At 41.5% G+C, this 25,315-nt stretch overlaps 1 protein-coding gene across 3 annotated transcripts in view; it reads right to left on the reverse strand.

Annotated features, from left to right (window-relative positions):
* Window positions 1-319: 319 nt before the first annotated feature.
* Window positions 320-25,315, reverse strand: part of tmeff2a (transmembrane protein with EGF-like and two follistatin-like domains 2a) — a 144,826-nt gene continuing 119,830 nt past the window's right edge. Inside the window, exons 5-10 of one of the 3 annotated variants that reach the window (XM_083921746.1) lie at window positions 24,978-25,074; window positions 12,823-12,971; window positions 10,943-10,990; window positions 10,541-10,670; window positions 4,472-4,630; window positions 320-730 (exon numbers count right to left, since the gene is read on the reverse strand). In XM_083921746.1, the coding sequence (XP_083777872.1) occupies window positions 634-730; window positions 4,472-4,630; window positions 10,541-10,670; window positions 10,943-10,990; window positions 12,823-12,971; window positions 24,978-25,074 (680 nt within the window). In that variant the 3' untranslated portion in view covers window positions 320-633. The remainder of the gene's footprint in view (window positions 731-4,471; window positions 4,631-10,540; window positions 10,671-10,942; window positions 10,991-12,822; window positions 12,972-24,977; window positions 25,075-25,315) is intronic. The other 2 variants (XM_083921748.1, XM_083921747.1) reach the window with 2 other exon arrangements.

The raw sequence follows: 25,315 nt of genomic DNA on the forward strand, positions 1-25,315 counted from the left end.
ACAACCGAACAAAGAGCTCTAACATTGTGCCCTCTGTCAAAGGTTTCCTATAACACAAGGTGCAAGGCATCACGTGTAGCCCCGAACCCCCCCACCCCCCGCCCCCCTCCCACACCGACCGACACACACCTCATTTAAAGCCTGTTACCCTGCTTTGCACTACCCCGCTTTTCTTTGACCCCCCCATCTAGAAATGACAGACACCAGCTAGCCTGCCTCTACCAAAGCTCACACATCTAAGACACATTCACACACACTCACACACTCACCCCCCCCCCCCCCCCCCCCCTCATGGTTCAGTTTTTCAGAAAAACCCTGGGCGGCAGAAGTGACTAGGTGCAGGGAGACACATCTGCAACTGGGGGGGTTGGCAGCATTGGGGACTTAGGTCGACATTATCCCACGTGAGACTCATCACGGGCTGGTACATCGGCTCTGTCTTTATGCTTTACCACCATCCTCCCTGGGCATCCTTAAAGTTCATACTGGGAGAGAGGGCGAGGAGTGAGGGGAAGCAGATCCTAATTTTCATGGTTGGCCTACAAGGGGGCAGGGGGGGACAGGACAGGAGGGGACATCTAACGCCACAGCGTTCCGTAAAGTGGAGGGGGAATCTGTCCGATGTGTCTGGGCTCAGATAAGCCGAGTGGAGGCGCGCATGGTGTTCTCTGTACTGAAGTGGACATTGTTCTGCTTCTGCCGGTTGATCCTGTTGGTCCGTGGGCACTTCCTGTACAGGACAGAAGAAAGAAAGGGTACACGCAGGGGTTAGCTATGCCATTTTGCAACTGTGAAAGCTTTATAGACCTGTCCTGGTTGGAAATAGTCAATATATTTCTTCAAATACTAGGAAAAGACCAAAATCAACAACAAACTGATTCTACTGACAAGTCTCATCTGTGTTGCCAAAGCCTGATGTATCTTCTTCCTGTGCAATGAGCTCCATTGTTGCTCAAAAACACATCAGTGAGACACACCATTGCTCTGGGTGACATGTTGCACCAATACAAGGTGCACTTTGGAGAGCATAATATACCAGCTGCATCTCCTTCTGGTGTGAAAACAGCAATGCTTCAGAAAAGAAGGCCCCGCAGAAGGTGGTGAAGGCTGCCACAAGAATAACTGGTTCCCCTCTCCCATCCATTGAAAATATCGCCCTTAGCCGTCACCTGTACAAAGCTACCAGGATCCTACTGGACTCCACTCATCCCAACCACCCTCAGAAAGGAGGTGCAGGTCCACACACAGCAGAACATCAAGGTTCAGCAACAGCTTCTTCCCCGCTGCAATAAGTTTTTTAAACTAACAGTAACATTCCACCCCAAAAACGCAATGTCGTTCAAACTATGTACCTGTCTAATATGGTGTTGAAATGACAATAAAAAATCTTGAATCTTGAGTTAATACTAGTGCACTGACTTGTATCAACTGAACAGGCTGTTCTCATTACTGGTTTGTACGATGAAAATGAATGCAAAAACATAAGTGTGTATTCCAGGTATTAAAATGAGGTAACGTATAGGATTGTTGATCTTCGCGTAGGGAGGATGGTGGAGGTGGTGGACGGGTCCAAAAAGACATTTTCAGGGGACTGGTGTTCATGTCTCTGTATTACTAAGTCTAACCACAACCTTTTTTCTAATCCTAACCAAGTCGATTTGATGCCTAAACCTCACCGACACCTTTTGTTTCCACAACGTAACAAAACAGAACAAAAACTAACAAAATGTAACCGTTATCCACTTTGGGTCGCCATTTCCAACATTAAATAGATTGTCTCTTTTCTTCTTTTTTTTTAAGATTACTTTTAGGCAGTTTTCAAGCCTTTATTAAAAAAAGAGCAGACAGGAATGAGAGAGGGGGGGAGCAGCAAAGGGCCATAGGTTGGATTCGAACCAGCAGCCGCTGCCTCAAGGACCTTCATCCTCTTTATATGGGGAGACTGCTCTAACCGCTCAGCCACTGGCCACCCCAGATTGTCATATTTTGTACGAACTTTGGTGCATTACTTTTTGTACAATATCCTACGAACCTGTTGATGAGAATATGTTGAACTGAAAATAGTTCTCTAAACTGTTCAAAATGTACTCAAGTAATGGTTTAGGTTTGTTTAAGTGGGGTCAGATTTTCCTCAACACACACATAAAACCCCTGATCAAACTGGATAGTGTGCTTCCATAATACATGGTAAATGATAAATCTTTGTATTGCTAATGCACAAGTCCTTCTTAATGCCACATTTAGTTTCTTCAATAGTGACTTCATACTTTTGTTTGTCTCCATAATTCATAGGGAATTATAATGCATTGCAAACACACATAACTCTTTCTTACGCCCTATGTAAACAATCATAAGACATAGATATGTCTTCTATATTACTCATGATATAATAAAGTGTCCAATGGATGCTCTTGACTGGTTACAATCTAGAGGTTGATATCCACTTTAACCTATACACACCTCAACAAGGACTCATAGTATGCTGTAATATAAATAATAGTCCATGCATTATCACAAGTTATTATTGTATGTGTTAAGTACAGTGAAGTACATAGTGATGTATCTATAATAATCCATACTTCATCATAATGAGTCATTGCCGGTGGGAAATAAGGTGTAATGCATTTTAGGGATGGGACAATATACGATTTTAATGCAGATTGTGATAAAAAAAACAACAAACACAATAAGTTGATCGTGATAAATTTCCATGATCGTGATAATCGCGAATATCCTCGCTGCATTTTACTACAGTTTTTCCCCTAACCGTAACAATTATTTGGCTACATCCAGCCAAAGTCGAAATTGTGTAGAATTAATTTTATTTGACAGACAATCCATCTTCTCATTTGATGTAGCCGACTAAAAGAAGTGTTTGTTGCATGTACAATCAGCATCACTGTGCAGATTTGTATCAACCACCTTGACAAATGTGAGTTTGATGATTTAATAGGCTGTATGCATATACAGTAGAAATTACCATTTACAGCATATTCACTGGGCCTCTCTGAATTCCACTCTCTCTGTGATTGCTGAAAGTCCCTTCCACTGGGATTTCTTTTTATCACAAACTATGATGTTATGACATTTTAAAAAGGGGGACCTTCTTATTTATTTTTTACCTTATTAAATAATGAAGGTTTGGGTTTAGCTTAAAAAAGACGTGTGTCTTATCTGTGATGTAATGAACATATTTGTTTCTTAACAAACTGCAAGATATGGTAAAGTGATAAGGTGCCATTTGAAGAGTTTTAAGTGTATCTTGATGATTATCAGGATAACATCGTGAATCACAATTATTTGACCAGGATAATTAATGTGATAATTATGTAAGGTGCCAAAATGCAGAGAATCTCAAGTAAAATGTGGGTGCTTTTGGAAAGGTATAAAACCTACATCATATTCCAAGTAAGAAAAAGACTTAATGTAGTCACGAAGCGTTATAATTCACTACAAAGGCCAACATAATGCACTATAGATGTGGTCTTCATAGGAAATGTGACCAAACACTTGCTGCAACACTCACAAGAGACAAACTGATGCATGTTAGTTTTGTTCTGATTCTCGTGTCCACAGCAGGAAGGACGCAGATGTGTGTGGTAACAACATGATATCTTGCAGTGAATCCCTTTCGCGCAGACCTTTTCTAACATGTGACAGAGAGTTATAGAGATGACCTTTTCCACTCCCACCCGTTTGTCCTTTCAGTGAATGGCGAGTCAATAATAAGTGGGAATCACTAAAAAAGCAGCGACATTCATTTAAAACACATTGCTACAGGTCAGCCTGCCCAATGGAGATAGGATGACTGCATGTGTATATGGCTGTGCATGTTTGTTCATAGATACTTTTACAAGGATGAATTTTTTATTGCTTCAAATTGATATCACCGGGCAGCAGGAAACATTAAATATTCTGTGTTATAATTCTCTCTTTCCTTCTTTATCTTCTCCCCTTACCCTCTCGCCCTACCCCTTCACAACTGCTCCTCCTCCTCCCCTCCTTTGCTCAGAAGAGCACTTCTGTCTTGGCCAAAACTCTTTTAAAATCTTTTATTAAATGTCATAAATTGCTTAGGTCAGCCAGAGGCCGACAAGCCCCAGGCTATATGTGTGTGCGCCTGTGTGTGTGTCTTTACTTTGAATACATCACTTCAAACACAAGTGTGTGCTTGCCTGCGCAGATATCTCTGTATATCTGTGCTTGTACGTACACGCTGCATGTTTTTAGATGTGTGTGTGTGTGTGTGTGTGTGTGTGTGTGTGTGTGTACATGCATGTGTGTGTCCACAGGGAATAGTGCTTTCTCTCTGGTGGAAGCAAGGTGACCTTTGAGCTGTTTTTTCCAGGCTCAGGAGCTTCACAGCTCCCCTCGTGACTCCCAAATACAGACAACACGGAAAATACTGCTGCCAGGCTCATTAGTAAGCTGGGTTTGAATATGTGTGTGCGTCTGTGAGGGCATGACTCACCTGGTAATGCAGAGCACCACCACACAGATGATGACCACCTGGAGTGCTCCGATGATAGAGGCGATGAGGACGTAGTGCTTTTTGCCAGAGCCTGGCACCACATAGAGAACGTTGTACTCTTTGATGTCACACTGGGGGCCTCTGAAACCCGAGTGACAGCTGAGAGAACACACACATACACACACACACACACACACACACACACACACACACACACACACACAAAGGAGAGGAAAGAGAGTCATTTCTTTGCATTGAGAGGCAGGTTAATCATTTCTCCTCCTAATTGAGACGTCAGTACCTGTTAGGTAAGGACCCTGTGGTGGAACAATGCATTTGTGTGAGAGGGTAGCAACTGCGCTTTTTCTCTGCTGCGACCGTTTGGATGAACGAGACTGATAAGGCTTGCAGTGGGCAAAGGAAGGAGGGAGAGAGAGTGTGTGAGTATGTTCACGCTAGGCAGCTAAATTCATCATCATTTTCTCTTTGTTCTGGGCCCCTGTCCACACTCAAGATGGAATAATAGTGGTGCGTTAAGTGGCACAGCTATGGAACGGACACAAATGTAACAACAGGGCCACAGAAGCTACGGGGATACTATGTGGAAACTGCAAGAAGTGTTATAGGCCAGCTTGGGTTTTCTTCTCTACATTTCTGATGCCAGTGGATTATCGATCGTGAAGATAAACATTGGCTGCAGTAAAGCTAAGATGTCCCATTTTAGGTCCTATATTGTAAAAAGTTAGATTTTCATTTTTTATACAGTATATTCTATTCTATTCTATTTTTATATACATATTCAGAATATGTGTCTTTAAACGAGCCGTCAGGACTTCTGTATGATTGTGATGTCCCAACTATACAATCTGCAGGTAGACAGTGCTGCTACAGTGACGTTACAGTCATTGTCCCGGCTGCAACGACAGCGCAGAGATGCTGAGAACGCTTATGCAGAAGACCCGGAAACTCTGACCAATCAGAAGATACTGGGCAGGAGGGCGGTCTTAAAGAGACAGCCACTCAAACGGAGCATTTCACAGCTACATTCAGACATGAGAAAAAGAATGTGTTTTTGAGCAGTCAATCATGTAGACATGATCTACAGTAGTAGAAACCAAAATACAAGCATGAACCTGAACATGAGCAGAATATGGGACCTTTAAAATCCTCTCTCATTTTAAATATACAGTACAAACAATTGCACAATACAGTTGTTGTCTTGAAGCTGTATTTATCAGATGACTTTGCAATCATGAAATAGTGATCCGATAGACATCTAAGTACAGCATGAGGCACAGTTTACCTTCTTAAGTCACATTTGCAGTGGGCTTTGTTAACTGCATAACTAGAAACAGGAACCAGTTAAGAGTGGTTGAAATCATATGCCTTCTGAGCCTGTCATTTCCTTTTTAACCAATACTAGCATGTTTTTTTCTGACAGTTGTGCATTGCAAAACAATCACAACCCCCTGCATCCCAAACAAATCCCCATTTTTTCTCTTTGAAAACTTAGATGAGAAAGAAAGATTAGAAATGATTCTCTATTCCGTCTACCCTGTACACACTTTGTGCTCTTGGTTTAAAGATAAATCCTCAATAAATGGTAATTCAGTGTGCTTTCAACCTTTTGTTGAACGAGAGCTCCATTTAGTGGACTCGGAAAATAATGAAAATGCTTCATGAAGCTTCATTTGGACATCACTACTGAAAACCTGTGTAGGCCGACTTTTTTTTTCCACACGGGAAATTGATCAGGGATCAAAAAGGGAATCGATACCAGCGTCGGATCATTAAAATTGAATCAATTCCCATCCCTATGCACAAACAGATGTTGACTAATCAGTCAGCTAGTTGTTTGCTGAGCAAAAGAGTACACAGACATAGAGAAAATGTAGCTGTTTTCTAATTGCTCAGGTATTTCAGTATGGACGACGACCTTTACAAAACAACCTGAAACAGCCAGCGTGGACACATTGTTTTTCACATAACTAGTGTTTTCAGATGTAGCCAGCTTAGTGTGGACATCTGAGAGAGCCAGAGAGAGAGAGAGAGAGAGAGAGAGAGACTAATGGAGATGATCTTTGTCCTCAGAGAGGAGCTAAAATGGTGCCCTTTTTAATCTCTCATTCTCTCTTTCCATCTCCTCTTCTTTACCTGCTTTTCCTGTCCCTGGGGAGGTTGTTACTCACCAACACCTGCATATCCTCATTTGGTACGACACACACACACACACACACACACACACACACACACACACACACACACACACACACACACACACACACACACACACACACACACACACCACTCCTATAGAAAACACTAGGCCCTTCACATTAGGAAAGCAACCTTCAAATTCCTGCAACCAGTGGGGGTCAGCAGAGACCTTTCACACTCCCTCTCTGCTAAGCACTGTTCTGTATGCATGATGAATGTGTGGCTGGGTGAGCTGGGACAAGAGAGGTTAGAGAGAAAGGAGAGAGATAGAGGGAGCGAGAGATACCAAGACCCCCTGGCTGCCACACTATCAGGCTGTAAAAGACGACAGACCAGCGCAACACACATGTGCATGTATTGTGTGTGTGTGTGTGTGTGTGTGTGTGCGTGCTTGTGTGTGTGTGTGGTGGGTTCTAAATATCATTGTTCCTTTATGTAAATGCGTGTCTGTGCTGCCCATGTTCAAGTGTATTCGGTGTGCTTTTGTGGATACATGTGTGCACTGTATGTACACTTGTGGAAGTGTGATTGTGTAATGTGTGAGACCAAAATACGACTAAATCCTCCAAAATGAGGACATTTTTCTGCGCCATGCTACGTTGGGTATATCCACTTCATGGATCTGATTTTTGTTCAGCCATTGTTTGTATTGGTTTGGAATGCTAAAGGAGGAACCAGTGTTTCTCCTCCTTCTCTTCACGGTGAGCCTCAATCCCAGTTCACCAACTGATGTACACACTAAACTGTGTGAGGGACTTGTTTGTTTCGAACCTCTCACAATAATCAAGCTTCATACCCCATTGAACTACGTACAGATTCAGCTCAGTTTAGTGACAAGTTATCAGAACCAAAATGATGGCCAAGCCTACAACATTGCTATCCAAGTTGTAACAAAACTGTAGTCATCCTTTAAAGGTTCAGGATTTAGCTGCAGTGGTGAGGATACAGATTGCAACCAACTTAAACATCTCCCGTGTCCCAAGGGTGTAGGAAAACTATGGTGCATGACGCGCACCCGTGACATGCCCTCTCTGGAGTTTGTCCGTTCAAGGCCAATGCAAAAACATGGCGGAGCAATATGGCAGACTCTTTGGAAGTCCATAGATATATAGATACTGTATGGGCCGCTGCTTTTCATTGGTGCGATACATCAGCGTGGCCGCCATCTTGGCAAGTGGGAGCCTCGTCTCTTAATGAATGATTGTCGATCGAGGCAGGGGGTTAAAATAATAATTTTTCGTTGAGTTTCCAACCGAATTTGAAGCAGTTTGGTTTGTTACAGGATAGTTGGTTAAATTTAAAAAAGTAGGTTTTCAACCCAAAACACCTCATCTTGTGTAGATAGTTTTAATATAATTTAAACAGGTGAGTTACTTACAAATTCACCCGTATAAAGATGGAAAGCTACACTTTTTGTACCAGGCTGTAAATACGTTTGTTTAACACTGTGGTCTACGGGGATCGACCTGCTTGGAGAATGCCTCAAATGACCATTCAAAACAGGGGACCGCTGTTTGTGTCCTGTGTAATACCAAAAGTCAACATTCGCTTTTTAAATTTAAGTAGCCCACAAAACTACATTACGCAATGTTACGCACATAACTATATCACATCAAATATACTTATTTTTAACCCCGACCATGATCTTTATCTAAACTTACACAAGTAGTTTTGTTGCCTAAACATAACCAAACTGCTACTGTTTCACATCGTTAACCACATGTTTAAAACTGCCACTGTTACATTTAAGTATGAGGACGTGCTGATCTACTGCCACCAGTAGGGACGTATCAGCAAATGGGAACAAACAACCTACATGGTTTAATGGGTTGGAGGACTTGTTGACTTATTTCATCCACAACATCACCTTGAGGAGCTTTAAGGTTAGTGTTAGGCCCTCACATGGACGAGCAGTGAAAACCTTAGGCTACTCATACAAGGTTGTTAACATACCGACGTCAATTGCTTGCACTTGCATACGCTGGTTTTGCAGTTACTTTATTTGGTGCTCTAAACAATACTTCAAATATTTCTTAGCCTTTGGGAGTCATGTCGGTGGCAGCAGCACAGTGGTGGTGTGTTTACAGCCAAGGATTAACGTTGGCAGACAGAGGATGGTTTGGGATTATCACCAAATCAAAATCTTAATCATTATGTGAGGGAAAGAAAACAACAACATCCACTTAGCAGTGAGAAATCCAACATGGGATTCATTTGAAGCAGTGCAGCATATTTGACTGGTCAACAGCCAGATCTCAAACACGTACCCCGCTCAGCACGCTGGAATTCACAAACAGAACTGATTAAAAAAGATATGGACTCCAGCACTGAGTTCTCCTGCTTTATGTTGGATTTGTTAATAGCCATACTACATTCAGAGTTACAGTGGGAAAACACTGGAGCCAGTAATAGCTAAGATAAATGCAGTTTAATTTGATTGTTAAGGATCATTGCACTGTAGCCCATAATTAGCTACTACAAGTATAGCCTTATTGATTGCTGGCTATTAAAACGCCATTCGACTCATTATGAATTAATAATCAATAGTCCCAGCTCAACGCATTATGCTAAAATGACACCATATTTAGAAAATAGTGTTTGGTTACCTCACTTTTTAGTATGGATTTTCTAAACTTATCCTTAAATATTGTGGCATTAACTGTTAAATAGCATAAAAAATGGGTGGAGATGCAAACCCTATAGTATGATTGGGACACCCTGGTTTAACTGTTCCCCCTCTCTCACTCTCTCCTCAGATCTTCTCACTTGTCCCCCTTTAAAGAAAGTCTGAGATGTCCAAATACTTGGTAGTGATATCACCCACAGTATCAGTAACATTATCAGTATCATTTTCTGTTTGCCCTATCCCTACCCATCTCTTGTCCTCACAAATACAGTAAACACTGTATGTGGGTTTATGTAACAGGGTCATATGTACAGTTCCTTTATCTCTTGTTGTTATAATTACACAAAATCTATCTGGTTACAGTTTATTTTTGACTGGGTAGACCTTGCGGAAGTTCAGAGTCCCTCCTTCATTCCTTGTTCTGGTCCTGACCCCTGTAGCCCCTTCCCCTCTCCCCTTTTGTACAATTCCCGAGCGGTAGAGGTGAGTGTCATTTCTTTTGGGCCATTTATTATCCTAATCCATCCAATTACTACCAGCTGCGTGACAGCGATGCTGGTATTTTTTTCACCTTGTGAGTCTGTGTGTATGTGTCACAATGGAAAAATGTGTTCTTGGAGACACCTGCTGTAGCAGGAACTAACACAGAAGTGGTTGACAGGTGTGTGTCTATGTGTGTCTTGCTGTATCCCAAATCAAGCATTCCACCTACTCCTTCCTCAAACTGTCTTTTTTGAGGGTGGAAGTGCGTTGAAGCCGGAAGTCGCTAAAATGTAGTGTACTGCATTTATCCAGTCACGTCTGAGTGTGGCGATGAACACTCAACACCCTCAATCTCCGCCATCTTGTCTACGTAGCAGAAGAGTTAATTCAAACTGGAAAATGGCAGAACAACAGCGCAGCTAAAAGTTGAAACTATGCTAACTTCCAGTTTGTATTGTTTTTGTGTAGGTGCTGGAGCGGACAGTAGTGTTACCATGGAGGTTCTGTTTTCCTGTTTGTTTATCAGGTATGCCCTGCTGTATATTTGGTTTTATTCCATGATTAATATTTCACCACAGCCCAGTTTTACAATTCCTGTGTAGAAGAGGAGCTGGAGCGGGCAGTAATATAAACATGGAATTTCTGTTTCCCTATGTATGTATCACAATAAACAGAGGTCAACCAGAAAGAGATCCCAGTATCACAGCGTCTTTCCTAACAAACCTTACATGTTACATGTTTACCTGCAGGAGGGCTGGGCCACGATACTGGGGAACTGACACTCTCCGTGGACGCAGTAGTTTTTGTAGTGATCTGGACAGGGGATGTACAGGCCGCGGGCCAGCTCGTTCCTCGGATCCTCTTTTTCCTCTACTGCATAAACACAAACACACACATGGCCACGCACAGTCCGTAAATAATGAAAGCACATGTCCCTGCAGCTGCCTGTGAACATACATTACTGTACTGCACAAGAAAGACACAGAATTCAATAAAAGAGGAAGAGATTAATAATAATTAAAAGGTAAAGAGAATGGATGAAGAGAGAGAAAAGTCTGAGGGCGACAAATAAAAAAAGACTAATCTTCGTGCCTTGATCGGCAGCACGTTATTTGGCAATCCACCACCATTACGCTTGCACTCACCTGTGAGGTCGGTCCGAGCGAAGTGTCCGTCTCCGCCTTTGATGTCGCCTGGAAGGGCCAAAAACACATTCAAACTGATCTCAGGCCACTGCAATCCCTCCCATAGCTCCAACCCCTCCATTATGGGTTACACGGTCCAACTGATGCCAGTGCAGGTAGAGAGAGTCCAATATGAATTATCATCTCAACAAAGGGTTCATTTGGTGTGTGCACCTGTCTAGTTAATGCGTATTCATGTGAACTATTCTCTTCAAAAGTGAGAAGCCATCTCCCCTGAAGTATTATACTGAACAAAAGGGAGAACGGAGGAGAGCCAGTTGGAAAAGATCAGAGGGAATAATGCATTTTGTCTCACCTTATTGACACTGCATTGAATTCCTCTTTTCACAATGGCTAGACAAAAACTCCTTCCAATCACTATCATTTTATTGCAATTGATTTTTTCCAGTGGCCCGTGAATTTATTCCTTCAAACGGACTCTGTGAAAGTACTTCCCAGGTTCATGATGCAATTATTTCGTATTTTTATTTATTATTATTTTTTCTTATTTAGTGGCTCTTGGAACACCGGAGGAAGAATAAAAGTAAAGAAACGAAGCAGTGCAATCAGAACCCCATTAAAAGGCTAAACTAATTTTAAGATTGCTCAGAAGGGAGGGAGTACAAACTAAATTCTACAGCTGCAAAAACACGTCTTGCCTTTTATCGTCCTCTAATTTTTCCTCGCTCCACACATTGATGACAACTTGACATCTTAATGATACGACACTTATTTTATGAGGGTCCAGTGCCACAAGTGCAAGAATTAAAAATAATAAAAAATAAACCTTAACGTAAGGCATGTAAGTACTTTTTCTCATTCTAGAGTTCTATGAGATACAGAGGAAAGAAAGACTATTTCCACATGGAGAAATGCAAACTCTTTCCCAATAATATGGCACAAGAGGGAACAGTAAAAAACAGCAATCTAAATATCAAGTTGTCACTTTGAATCCTAGCTAACATGAGGTCTACTTTTCCACAGCTCCAAATCCCTCGTTTTCTTGACATTTGTTTCATCTCCACTTTCCCTGATTGAAACAGAATGCGCGGAGCCGTGATCAAATCGATCAGGGTGGTCCGGCCCAAAGGGTGTAACGTGGGGGAGTACAGATTTCTATTTGTGTTCTAGGGCTGGTTCGCCCTGATTGCTTTACTCCCCATTACCTCTCAAAAGCCTACATCTTGGTTCTCACAACTCAATCGATTGTCCTGTTGGTCCCTGGGTGGATGCAGAGCCAATCAGATGCTAACAACTGAGATTTGAACGCCTCCCAAGATTGTCTCTGCACCTCCCTTCACTTTCAGCCAGATATTGCAGCAAAATGAGTCAAGATCAAATTAAAACATATTCAAAAGAATGTGCCTTTGTCTTCCTCCCACGTGGATTAGTGATATGACTCGTTTTAGGGATTGAAGCACAGATATTAATAATATAACTTTATCCCTGGAACAAACAAATACTGCACCCATATAAAAAGATACTACACTAAAAAGAGAGGATTATTATTTTACCATGCTGTAAAACTATCAATATACATAGCAGAGAAGGCTATGTGGGATTTGGGGATTATCTTTGCACACTATTCCAAAATATGATTGAGTGAAAATATCTGTAATTCTGAAATGTGGTGGGAACTGCAGTTAGAAGGCAGATATAGAATCATGCTGTCTGCATTTAGCTCTGCAAGCTGCCTCATTTGCCTCCATTGCCTCACTCCAACCTGAAGAGAACACCTGCCCAGGCAGTCAGGTTGACGGCTTCTGCTGTGTGTGTGAAGGCGTCATTGTGTTTTTTATGGGGAATGTATGCACGCCTGTATGTGTGTTTGTGGGTCTGACCTTGGCAGTGGCCCAGGTACTTGACCTCGATGCGTTCCTGCTTCTGACAGGAGGCCTCCTTCACCTGGCAGGGGTTGTCATAGGAGCGACCGTCTGAGGCGCACACCGGGTTGAAGCTGATGTGGGAACAGTCGATGTTGCAAACACACCTGCGGGGGGAGAAATAACATCAGAGTCACAGGAGTCCTTGCCTTTTATTTAACATGTATGTCAAGATGTAAAATAAATTAGATCTGAAGTGTTAAGGTCACATATTGTGAAGTTTGAGATTTCCATGTATTTTCTTTTTAATATAAAGCAGGTCAAGGATCTGAAGAAATACTGTGAAAATATGAAAACATTCAATCCACAGGGAAATGCACACAGCCTGTATTCAGAAACTGTGTCTTTAAACAAGCCGTCAAGACTTCTGTACGGTTGTGATTTCATAACTATACTATTTAAAGGAAGAAAGTGCTGCTACAGTCATTTCCCGACTGCAATGATAGGGCAGAGACGAAGAGAGCTCAGATGTAGAAGACCTGGAAATCAGGGAGGGGTCTTAAAAAGACAGGTAACCAGACTCTACCAGATGGATTGATTCTCATTTGCTCAGCATATCCATCTGTGAACTCTCGTTTGGAGATCTTTTGGGAAGGGGCGAACTCCGCGTGAGCGAGCGGATGCTGGATAGCTGCGCTCATCTCATCAGTGGAAGCTGGCATGTTGTTTACACTGAACAGTTTATTCTTGTTGCGTCACATGAGATAAGGATGGTCTCACGAGGCTAGATTACAGGTTTATTCAGACAGACAGTTTGAGAAAAATAATGTGATTTTTGAACATTAAAGCATGAAATCATGTTCTAGTAGAAACCCAAACCACAAGTATGAACCTGAAAATGAGCATAATATGGGACCTTTGATTAAAATGAGAGCATCTTCATTGTGAGAGACTTGCTAGTGTTTGGCTGCAAGGGATACAGGCTGAAATTCGTTGGGGATTAAAATTGATGGAAAAAAACAGTACAGCTTGCACTCAGTCAGGACGTTGGACCATGCATAGTAATCCTGTTCAAACTGGGTTTTGGCACATTCAGTCCTACACAATAGAAAATGGATTTAACTTCGCAAAAAGAGAGACAGGCTGCACATAGGGCTTGATTGATTGAAATTATGTATCCTTACAATGGCAGGAAGCAATTAATAATGAAAGAATTGTAGATGACAAAGCTGCACATTTTTGTGTTGCAGAGGGAAATTGTGGCACCAAAAACAACCATCATTCCAAAGCATTTAGATATGAAATGTACTTTTGACAACATTGAAAAGGGAAATAATAACTTATTAACTAATACTATCATAGTACACACTGAACAGCTTGGTGAGAAAAAAGTCACATAAGATTGCAGAACACCCCGTTCCTGCTATTACTGCTATGTCTTGTCCTTCAACAAAACCCACTCGGCCAAGAAATTCTAAAGAAATAGTGGTCTCAATGAAGATTAGGAAGACTGCAGAACATTGGCTTTGAGGCCACAGGCATGTTTGGTGTATTACTGACACAGGCTAACTCTAAAGTGTGGCCTACATTACATTTTTAAAGGGAAATTCTTAATTATTTCTGCAAGCAAGTTATAATCACTGATAAAAAAAACATGCTGCTTATATTAAAGGTCCTACATCATGCTCATTTTCAGGTTCAAACTTGTATTTTGGGTCATGTTTACATGATTTAATGTTGAATTTTTTTTTTTTTCTTCACGCTCCATTTTAGTGCCTGTCTCTTTATGAACACCTTCCAAAAAAGCCCAGTTTGCTCTGATTGGTCAGTGCTTTCAGGTCTTCCACATCTGCACTCTTGGCGTCTCTGCACGGTCATTGCAGACGGGAAATAACTGTAATGGCACTGTAGCTGCAGTTTCTACCTATATATAGTATAGTTGTGACATCGCAACTGTACAGAAGTCCTAACGGCTCGTTTAAAGACACAGTTTCTGATTATGGGCTGTGTGCATTTATCTGAGGATTGAGAGTTTTGATACTTTCACAGATTCTATAAAGCATCTCCACCTTCTTTATAATAATAAAAAAGACATGAAATCATACTTTTTCAATACGGGAGCTTTAAGTGCTAGTGATTTGATTTAAAGTTTTGAAAAACTTTTCTATATAACTGACTCAAAGTCAGATAAAAAGTTAAAAAGATAGTTTATATGCTTGGAAAATGACACCCAGGTGCTTTTTCTTCTTTGTATATCGAATCAGTTATTTCCTTCTATGAAGCTGATATTTCTGGTGTGTTTTTGCGGCACACGGTAATGAATTCATTTCTCAGTGGCTCAGGCGCTTACACGATGCTTTTAGCTCTCGCAAATTAACCGGGCAATTTGCTGTCGCGCCACAATTCCCGATGAAATATAAGTGCAAGACATTCCGTGTTTGTCTCTGTGTGGGCTCCTCTGCACAAATTACAGAGAAAGAGAGTCAGCACATACACCTGCGTGCATGTTTATCTACGTGTGTGTGTGTGTGTGTGTGTGTGTGTGTGTGTGTGTGTGCATATTTTGGCAAAGGTGTGTGGCACACCTGATCAGCAGAAATTACACTCAGATTGCCTTCCCCAGACAATTGCTGCTGAGTAGCGCTGAACGCTAGATTCTGTAATTATAAATCTGTCATTATTCTCCCGGCCTTTTCATTTTCCCCTGGTGCCAGGCTCTCAGTAAAGCACAGGCATTCAGCTTATGTCTTCCAGCTGCATTTGCATACGCGTCCACGTGGGCGACCGCCAACGCATACCCGTGCGCACACACACAGACACACACACACACACACACACACACACAGACACACACACACACACACACACACACACACACACACACACGCACACACACACACCTTCTCAATCAGCCATGATGATTCGTAATGCTGACACTGATGTTGATTGAAACGCCGTGCAGCAAAGCGTGGCAGTGCTCAGCTACTGTTGTAATGATGGATCAGCAAAGGAAGAAACGATGTGCAGAAAGGCGTCTTAATGCATTACAGAAGACACGGTCGTATCCACACGCCCACATGACACTGAAGGTGAGCCGAAGCAGCTCTGAATGACCTGCCACTGCAGAGGGTTACACAATGAGGTGGTAGCACCGTGACTTAAAGGGTCAATTCAGCAACATTATAAACAACGTATACTCTGTTTCCAAGCATGCAGATAGTTGAGGTATTATTTGCCTCACAACCTTGCTGACAAAATAACTGTTGACTGCATGTTCTGTGTATCATCCTGACAAGTGACATTTTTTTCCCGCCACGAATACATTTCCAGTTGCTTCCCGACAGGGCTGCACCATTACTTGACTATTAACTGCGATCCCAATTTTGACTCAACATGATCACGTTTAATTTGCACACTCCACTCCGCTGCATATCAAATCAAGTGCTTCCTAAACTAACAGCCAGGGGGCGATAGAGATGTTTTGGCTCCACTTTTAAGGGGGCTGTCATGCCGCTGAGTGCAAACAATGCAGCAGCAGCAGCAGCCTTTTAACAGCTTCCAGAGTAGAAGAGTTATATACAAAAGAGAGCAGTTGGGCAAAACCAAAATCTCAGAGAAGAAGATGAAAAGCTAGTCCCTTTTGGGTACATTAATTCATATTTTGCTTCTAGGAGATAAAGGATAGCTGTAACTTATTTGATCATTTATATCTTAGGGTCGACTCACATCTACTATTTGTATCGTGTCCAAGCATGCATCACGGCTAAAGTCTAGTTCGTTTGAACAGTGTGAGTACAAGTGTGCCGTGTCTAGGCCTAGCCCACAGCCCAGTTGAGAGAGGTAGGCACACAAGCACGAGCATGAGCACGAGCATGAGCATGAGTACGAGCATGAGCACCTTCCTTTCGAGATGCAGCATGGATAAGGACTAGTCTTAATGATGGAAAATATTTGTACAATTGCAGGAATGTAGCACAAAGTCAACTGAAAGCAGTGCTCTATTTAATTGAATGTGAAAGTACAATAACAATAAAGAAACCCTACATTTTTTCCCTAAAACCAATGAATAAACGTGATAAATAATCATCATGATTATTATTTTGGCCATAAGTTTGCAGTAAAAATTACATCAATCAGAGATAAAGCTACACTGATACACAACCAAAACAAAAATTAATGAAACAAACAAACGATCTTTTCAACACTATCTTAATCTGTTCTCCTCTGCCTCTGATGTGTGTGTGAAAAGGCCACTTTCTTCAATTCTTCTCCATTGTTGGTGTATTTCTGTGGCAGAGTTAAAGCACCACATATAGGCCTGGCATGTGTAGTGCAGCGTTTTTTATCGGTTTCAATGGTTTCGTGTGGACACGCATTTCTTGAGACAAGGCCGTGTTGACGGAAAAATATATCGATCGTGTGGATGCACCCTAAAAGGAACAAACATTCCAGTGCATCACTCACTGTTTACTGTTGTTGGTATGACAGACAGTGGTGTAGTGGAGGCTAGTGATGTCTAAATGAAGCTTCATGAAGTATTAGTTGTATTTGTTGACCCCTCTAGATGGAGCTCTTGGTTTAAAGCAAGGGGCTCAATGAATGGTAATTCACTATTCTTTCAACCCTTTGTTGAACAGAGAGCTCCATCTAGTGGACTCAAATAAAGAAAATGCTTCATGAAGCTTCATTTGAACATCACTAGTGGAGGGTATATCCTCCCCTCACCTATCTATCAGCTAAAAAGCCATTGGAATATATAGGAGAGTGGTTACAGAAAGATAAAACAACATATGGTTTTTTATCAATCACGACTGAATTGTATTGTTATGACACAGTGACTTATATTATTTCAAACGTACCAACTTTTATCAAGACAAATATCAAAGCCAAAATGATCTGCAGAGCTAGCTACTACAAGAGGCAAGTCATTTTTATTTCTTTTTTATTTTGACTTATCCTTTACAGATTATAAAACAGACTTTAATTTGGCAATAGCTACCCACCAGGCAAGATTAGTCTGACAATTAAAGGGCTGCGTTATCATAAAAAGTATCTAAATGAGAAGAGTTTTAGCTTGAAAGGAGGCAGCGGGAAGAACTGTGAGGAGCTAAGAATCAAAGACAAAAATCTTAAGAGCTTCTGAGCCAAAAAGAAAATTGCACATGAGGGGGGTATAGGCTTAACACAGCACACATGTACTGTATATGAGTACATGCACATTAGCCCCCACAGCCTCCCACTGTAGATGAGCTTTCAGAGTTTCGGCTATCCCGAGAGGCCACTGTTGGTCGGTGGCCGATGTCTGGGCTTCATACATTTTTAATGAGACCTCTCACTTTCTCCACAATAGGCACTATACCACCAGACTGCAGTGCGTCAACACATCCTAATGCTACTCGCACACACAATCGAACACCTACAGACAGGCGCGCTTACTTACATGCACGAGACAGCAATCACTTTGTGATAAACCTTGTTTTCCCCACTTTTCTCTCTTGTATACCAAATCATTCCTTCACACAATCTGCTGAGAGGCACAATGAGGGCAGAGAAGTGTTAGTGGTGTGTGTGAATGTGTGTACTGTACATGTCACAGTGTGTGTGTGTGCACACGTGTGTATGAGAATACTTTCTTAGCAGGATGTGTCGTATTGATTAACTCCCTGCGATTATTTCCCCCCTTCTCCGCTCCCAGACCCCACGTCTGCTGGCTGCCAACTGAAAAGGCCACTTTACACACATGTAAACACTCACACAACACACACACACACATGCGCACACACGCACTCACGCACACACACACACACACACACACACGCACGCACACACACACACTCAGTAATGTACACAAATAGAACAACATATCCACTGAGTGCCTCATGCTGTGTACAAATCCTGAGCAGTAAACCTTATTCCAACTGAACATAGCATTGATTTTCATAATCCTTAGCCTCAAATTTCACTTTAATCCTTTGAAAAAATTCCTAAGAGAGGCAAACAGAGAGAGAGAGAGAGAGAGAGAGAGAGAGAGAGAGAGAGAGAGGACGAGGTAGTGATAGTGACAGAGAACAAATCAGCAATGTTTAAACAGAAATAGTGGGAGAAAAAGAGAAAAGGGATGTATATACGACATGTAAATTTACTATCTCATATGAGGCTGACAACACACACACACACACACACACACACACACACACACACACACACACACACACACACACACACACACACACACACACACACACACACACACACACACACACACACACACACACACGCCTCCTTGAGACCAGAGGTCAGAAGGCCAGAGCCTCTGTTTGAAATGACTGTTAACAGTTCTTGTCAGATAAGCAATCAAATGTCTATAGAGACACAAAAAAACGACAGACATCTCTGTGTAGACAGAAAATGTCTACACAGAGATCTAAAAAGAGATCTACAACGCGTGTGCAAAGAGTCAGAAAAAAACTATAGTCACAAACAACCACAAAGATGTAAAAGACTACAAAAACACAGAAAAATTAGTGCAGTCACACAACAACTGCAAAGAGCCACAAAATAACCACAAAATCCCCACAAAAAGATGCAAAACAACTGCAAAGAAACACAAAATTACCACAACGAGACACAAAACGATTGCAAAGAGTCACAAGACAACTACCAAGAGCCACACAATTACAACAACCTCCACAATCACGTGCAAAACAACTACAGAGTAACGCAAAATTGCCGCAAAGAGATGTGAATCGACCACAAACAAGCAAAACTACCACAAATAACTACAAAATGACTTCGAAGACAAGCAAAACTACCACGAAAGTTCATTGTGGGTGTCTTATTCAGGAGGGATGGAGTGGCTTGTACGTGTCTGTGCCCAGCGGTCTATTGTCTCATAATCTGTCCATGTCAGGGATGTGTGGAGGGCTCTCAGTGGATGTTGTGTGTATATGTGAGTGTGCGCATGCACCCGGCTCAAAGAAAATAAAGGCAGTGTCCCAACGTGCCTGTTGGCCTGTGACTTGTCAACTGTCTGGCTTTTGATTGAAATTCCTTTTTGCTCTCCATTGAATGGGTTTTTAAAAAGGACACAAGTGGCGGGCTTTGAAAAGCCCCTCGCTGCGTTCTCAGAAAGTCCAAACCCGGCGTTCACACAGCAAGCACCCCTCCAGCCCCTCTGTATGACTGGCTCACTATCTCCTCCTCTACCTTAATTCTATCAACACTAATGGGTGCTATTGATGGGTTTGAATGCATGGGTTTGTGCGGGTAATTACAGTTTTACACCACAAATGGATCTAAATGGGTTTTTGCGACACTCTATTGATCCTTGAGGGCTAAATTGGGTTGGTTTTTTTTGCCTGCCGCCTGCCTCCAGAATACTGAGAGCTACAGAGGGATGGTGTAAGGATGGTAAGGCTCTTTGCCACAGCGGGGTCAGGTGCTGTATGGTTTAGCCAGGGGTGTTGATTCAGTCACTGGGCTGAAATAGCAATTCCCTCCTTAGTGGGGAGTGAAAGCATTATTTCTGGGCACATTGCATAAACACAATCAGTATGAGAATAAAAATATGATTTTGCAGAGCACACTAACGGTTTAATAATCTACAGGCGCCGTGGAATGTTGATGTAGTTACAATCATCTCCACATTTGTTTACATCTTGGAAAGTGGCTTTAAAAGTCCTATGTCGAGTCTGCTTGAAGACCTCTGGATTGCTGCCCACATTTTTTTAGCAATTCAAGGAGGTTAATGTTGTGCTCAATCTGTCAGGACTCCGGTCTTCTCAGTCCTTTCCCTCTTCCATTTGTGTGAGTTGGTCTCCCTCTGTCAGTTTTTCCTGCTTGTGTCTTCCCCTGTGTGTTTGTCTGTTGGAGCTGGTCGGCGTGGTTCCGCCCAGCTGTGGCTCATCTCCTCGTCAACGCCTGGATAAAGAGCCTGTTGTGACCCACGTCCGGCACCAAACCGTTATTGCTATTTCGAGGTCCGTGTCTCTCGTTTGGTTGGCTACCTATTTGATGATCGTGTTACCTTTCCGTGTTGCTTTGTTTTGTGTTAATCGTTTCTTTGTTTCTTTCGGTATAGTTTCCCGAGTACCCGTTCTCCACCCTCTGTTCGTGTTTCGTCTCCTGATCCCCGTGTTTGGTTTTCCCCTCGTCTCCACCCGGACCCTGTTCCTGTTTTCCCGTTCCCTGGCTTTTGTTTGTTTCTGGTCTTCGTCGATTAAATATCTGTTTGAATCTTACTCGTTGTCCATGTCTGCATTTGGGTCCTGCTCCTCGGAGTTATTCCCTGAACCGTTCATGTAACCATCAGCCAATCAGAGCTTTTTAGATGCGATTAAGAATGTGGAAGTCACCTTTGTGTGACAAAGCAGAACATTTGTAATAAACATTGATGGTATCAATGGGGCAAAAGGAACAAAACGGAGCCCTGGGCATGACCATTGCTCGTTTGAGTCTGTGTGATTTCACGTCAGTTCTGCCTTTTCTCTACAGCATTGACGACTTCTTTGACGTCATTCATGATGGTGACTCATAGAAGCACAGAGCACTCTCAAACTAATAAGATGTTGTTGTTTTAAGTCAAAGAGCATTATAGACCAGGGGTGTCAAACTCATTTTATTTCATACAGCCCAATCTGATCTCAAGTGGGCCAGACCAGTAAAACCATTCGCAATAACTAGTGGTGGGACACGATTAAAAGAATGAATCTAATTAATTAGAGGCTTTGTAATTAATTAATCATGATTAATCGCATATCAATATTTGACAGAAGAAGCAACATTTTTCAATTTAAATGGATTTTGGTAAATGACTTCATTGATGAATACACACAAAAATAGTTTAAACAACAAAATGTGTTTATTTTCAGTGAGCACTAACTTTTTGTAAACTTTTACGTCTTAAACATATTTGTTTTGGTTTATAAAAACTAAAACCGTGCTTAGTAAGGTGTATTCAAGCAAAGTGTAAACCTACCATTGCACATATATTTAGAATAATATGCTTGGCATAAAATAAACAGTTTAACATAGAGCCTGTGAATGTTCTTATTTGTCCAGGTCATCATTATCCCCAAAGCAATTTCAGTCAAAAGCAACTGTTCGGATGCATAAATGAACTGATGAAGCCTCTTGGATCAGAGGTGAAACGTTTTCCTAGACAAATAACCAAGTCCAGTTGCTTTTGACTGAAATTGCTTTGGAGAGTTTAACATAGGGTGCTTTTTCTCCCATGTTTTCAAAAAGACAGACACAAAAATGATCCATCAACTAATGACAGTCCCTCCTAGGAGCGCTGTCTGTGCTAACGTTAGCTGCAGCATGTTCATTGTTGTCTGTGCTAACGTTAGCTGCAGCATGTTCAGCGTTGTCTGTGCTAACGTTAGCTGCAGCATGTTCATTGTTGTCTGTGCTAACGTTGGCTGCAGCATGTTCAGCGTTGTCTGTGCTAACGTTAGATGCACATGCTGTTCAGCATTGGGAGAGCAAGAGCTCCGGTGGGAGGTGAATTCTTTCTTGCACAATTTGCACACAGCCGTGCTCTTGTCCATGTTTCCACTTGGTCGTTTTACAGAACTCAAATGTTCGCCCACTGAACGCAGCTTCTCATCGGTTTCATTTCTCTCGTCTTGTGTCCTGTGCGTCAGCATTATAGGCCGTGCGGGAACTCGTGCAAAGAGCAAGGTTCCGCAATGTGCAAAAATAAATTGCGATTAATTGCATTATTTTTTTATCGTGTTTTTTTTTTATCCCGTTATTTTTTCTGTAATGAATTAATCGTAATTAACACGTTAAAGTCCCAGCCCTAGTAATAACCGATTAATAACAACACAACGCAACTTTTTCTTTAGTGTAAAGAAGTACAAGAATGTTCACGTTTCAAAAAGTAACATTCATGCTAGGGAGTGTTTATAAATCTAAAAAAAAAAATCTGTTTTTATATTTATAAAATAAATATTTTGTATTTGTTACTATTTTTTTTCTTATTTTATTGTTCACCTATTTTTATTATTTTTTATTTATTTAATTGCATTGGTATTATTATGATTTATTTCCTACTTTCTTCTAATTCATTGTTCTTTAGGTTGGATTTTACATGCTGGTATTGTTGTTATGTTGCTTTACGTGTGTGTATGTATCCCTTGACCTGTGTATAAAAAAGACTAAATCGTCAGACTGAAGAATGAAAAAGTGAAAACTAGTCTGATTCTCAAACTACCCACATGCCCTAAAACACTTCATACAGTGGCGTACAATTTAAGGAACAGCCTTAATTCATTACCACTTTGCATTGTTTGCATGATAATTATATATGTGCATTATAATAAACACATCGCTTTGCTGTCCCCTTGCTTTTAATCACAGTCACCTCTCTCCACTCATTGTTTGATTAATTGACGGTCTGTTTGATTAAAAGCAACTTCTGCATGATTGGAATCATTCTAATCAAAATGATCCGACGCCATGCCTGCGGTTGGCTGCTGTTTGATGAGAATTACTTGCTATTGGGATGTAATCATCTGTCTGATTATTCGCCAGAAACCTTCTTGTGAAAACAACTCGGGGCTTTTGAAAGATTGAAGAGTACTTGTAGTTTCCGTTTTACAGGAAGGAACGCTGAAATATTTATACGTCTGTTTGTGTCAACTGCTTTTTTAACAAGACGCAATAATGACTGCCCCTCTTGTCTTATCCATTGTGTTCTTATTGTGGGGGCATACGTTGCATGGTATGTTGTGTAATTGCTATTCCCCCCCCCAGTTATGCCGCACATGCTTGAGGCTCCATTTTCTTTTATGCTTTCAGTTTTCTGCGCACCATCATCAACAATACATTGTGCTGTTGTGACCTTATGAATTCTACCTTTGGGGATTAAGAAATTGCCAATAAATCCATTTCTCTGCGTTAGTAGAATATTAAGGTGCATTTGTGAAAGTGGGTGGCAACAGCAGGAGTGGACTCCAGCTGTTTGGTATTTGCAACAAGGTTCTGAATGCATCATGAAACCATTCGTTGGCATTACGGTTATTGCACACCAGGGTACATTATCTTTCCATTACATCAGGCAGTTTGATAGAGTCATACTCTCAGGGCACTTCTAATTTCTAGCGCTACGTCTGGGATTTCTCTAAGCACTGCCTTCCTTTTGCTGATACCAGCTGATCCTTGTTCAACACCAAATCGGTAATGTGGGTTCATTTAAGCTGTAGAAAGAAAATACATTGATGATACTGTGTGCTGCTGGAAACAGTTCACCAGTTGAGCCTTCATCTAATTGGACTCTGCACCCGCATGTTTATTATGTTCCCCCGAGGATGTTTCTTGTGCCGCTCCTTTGCTAATGTATGCCAATAACGCATTAGCAGCATCCATCTCATCTGCAATAAATGGTTAAATTCATGAGCAACGTTATTTCAACACTGAACTAGTTTTCCTTGTGTGAGTCAAAGTCATTTTTGGCCTGACATTGGCAAGTCCTGTAAAGATAGTAATTGGATTTCCAGAATAAGTGAAAATTTCCTTTCTCTCTGAGCCCTGCTCTAGTAATTGAGGTTAAATGAAATGGTCAACCATGCACTAAACCTCAGTGGGTGTTCAGTGGCTTATGTGTGCAGTATAAGGAGGGATTTAATATAAATTCTTAGATTAGTAGTCAAACTCACTAAACACACTGTTTCAAATAACAAATATAGTTTTTTTGGGGATAGAAATCATTAAAAGAGGTGATCCACCTTTGATCTAAAAAAATATATACATATATATATATATATATATACAAACTGAATTACCATTCATTTAACCTTTTTCTTTAAACTAAGAGCTCCATCTAGTGGGGTCGGCAAATCAAACTAATGCTTTATGAAGCTTCATTTGGACATCACTATCTCTGGGAGCAAACAGTTACAGAAGGTGGAGTTAGAGGCACAGGATCATCTCTCTCATTGTGATGTCTGGACATAGTGACAGTTTTTCAGAGCTAAACTATGTGGTTTTGGATCGGCCTACTTGCTGATTGCAAGCATTTTAGGCAATCTTCAAATACTGGTTTCAGTATCAGGAGAACTATAGTTAGAAGTTGTCAAGATGACTTGAGTCTAGCAGTGTATGGCAAAAGGTGTCTCATGGCTTGGACAAAAAGCATGTTGTGGGTGTCTTTGTGTGCGCAAACTCACCAAACATCCTCCGCGTCCACGTCGCATTCGGCCCCAAACTGGCAAATATCACAGGTGGACGTTTCCTTCTGCCCTGCCTCAGCTGAGCCCTCTCCTCCTAAAAGGGATAGAAAGAGAAGTCAGTTTCATCCAAGACAGATATGTAACAACGTGTCTGTGACTGTATATGTCCAACACCCAACTGGTTCATTCAGAGGGAGGAACAAAAGCCCGTAACAATGCACCTCTCACAGTGCAATGTGACCGTGAGAAATCAGCCTGAGACAACTCAAGTACATTTATATTCTGCCATATCCTGCCATAATCCCACCAAAGCCATCTCCTTCATCTTTTCACTT

This window comes from Echiichthys vipera, assembly GCF_963691815.1.
Source record: "Echiichthys vipera genome assembly, chromosome: 10".
Classification (NCBI taxonomy): domain Eukaryota; kingdom Metazoa; phylum Chordata; class Actinopteri; order Perciformes; family Trachinidae; genus Echiichthys; species Echiichthys vipera.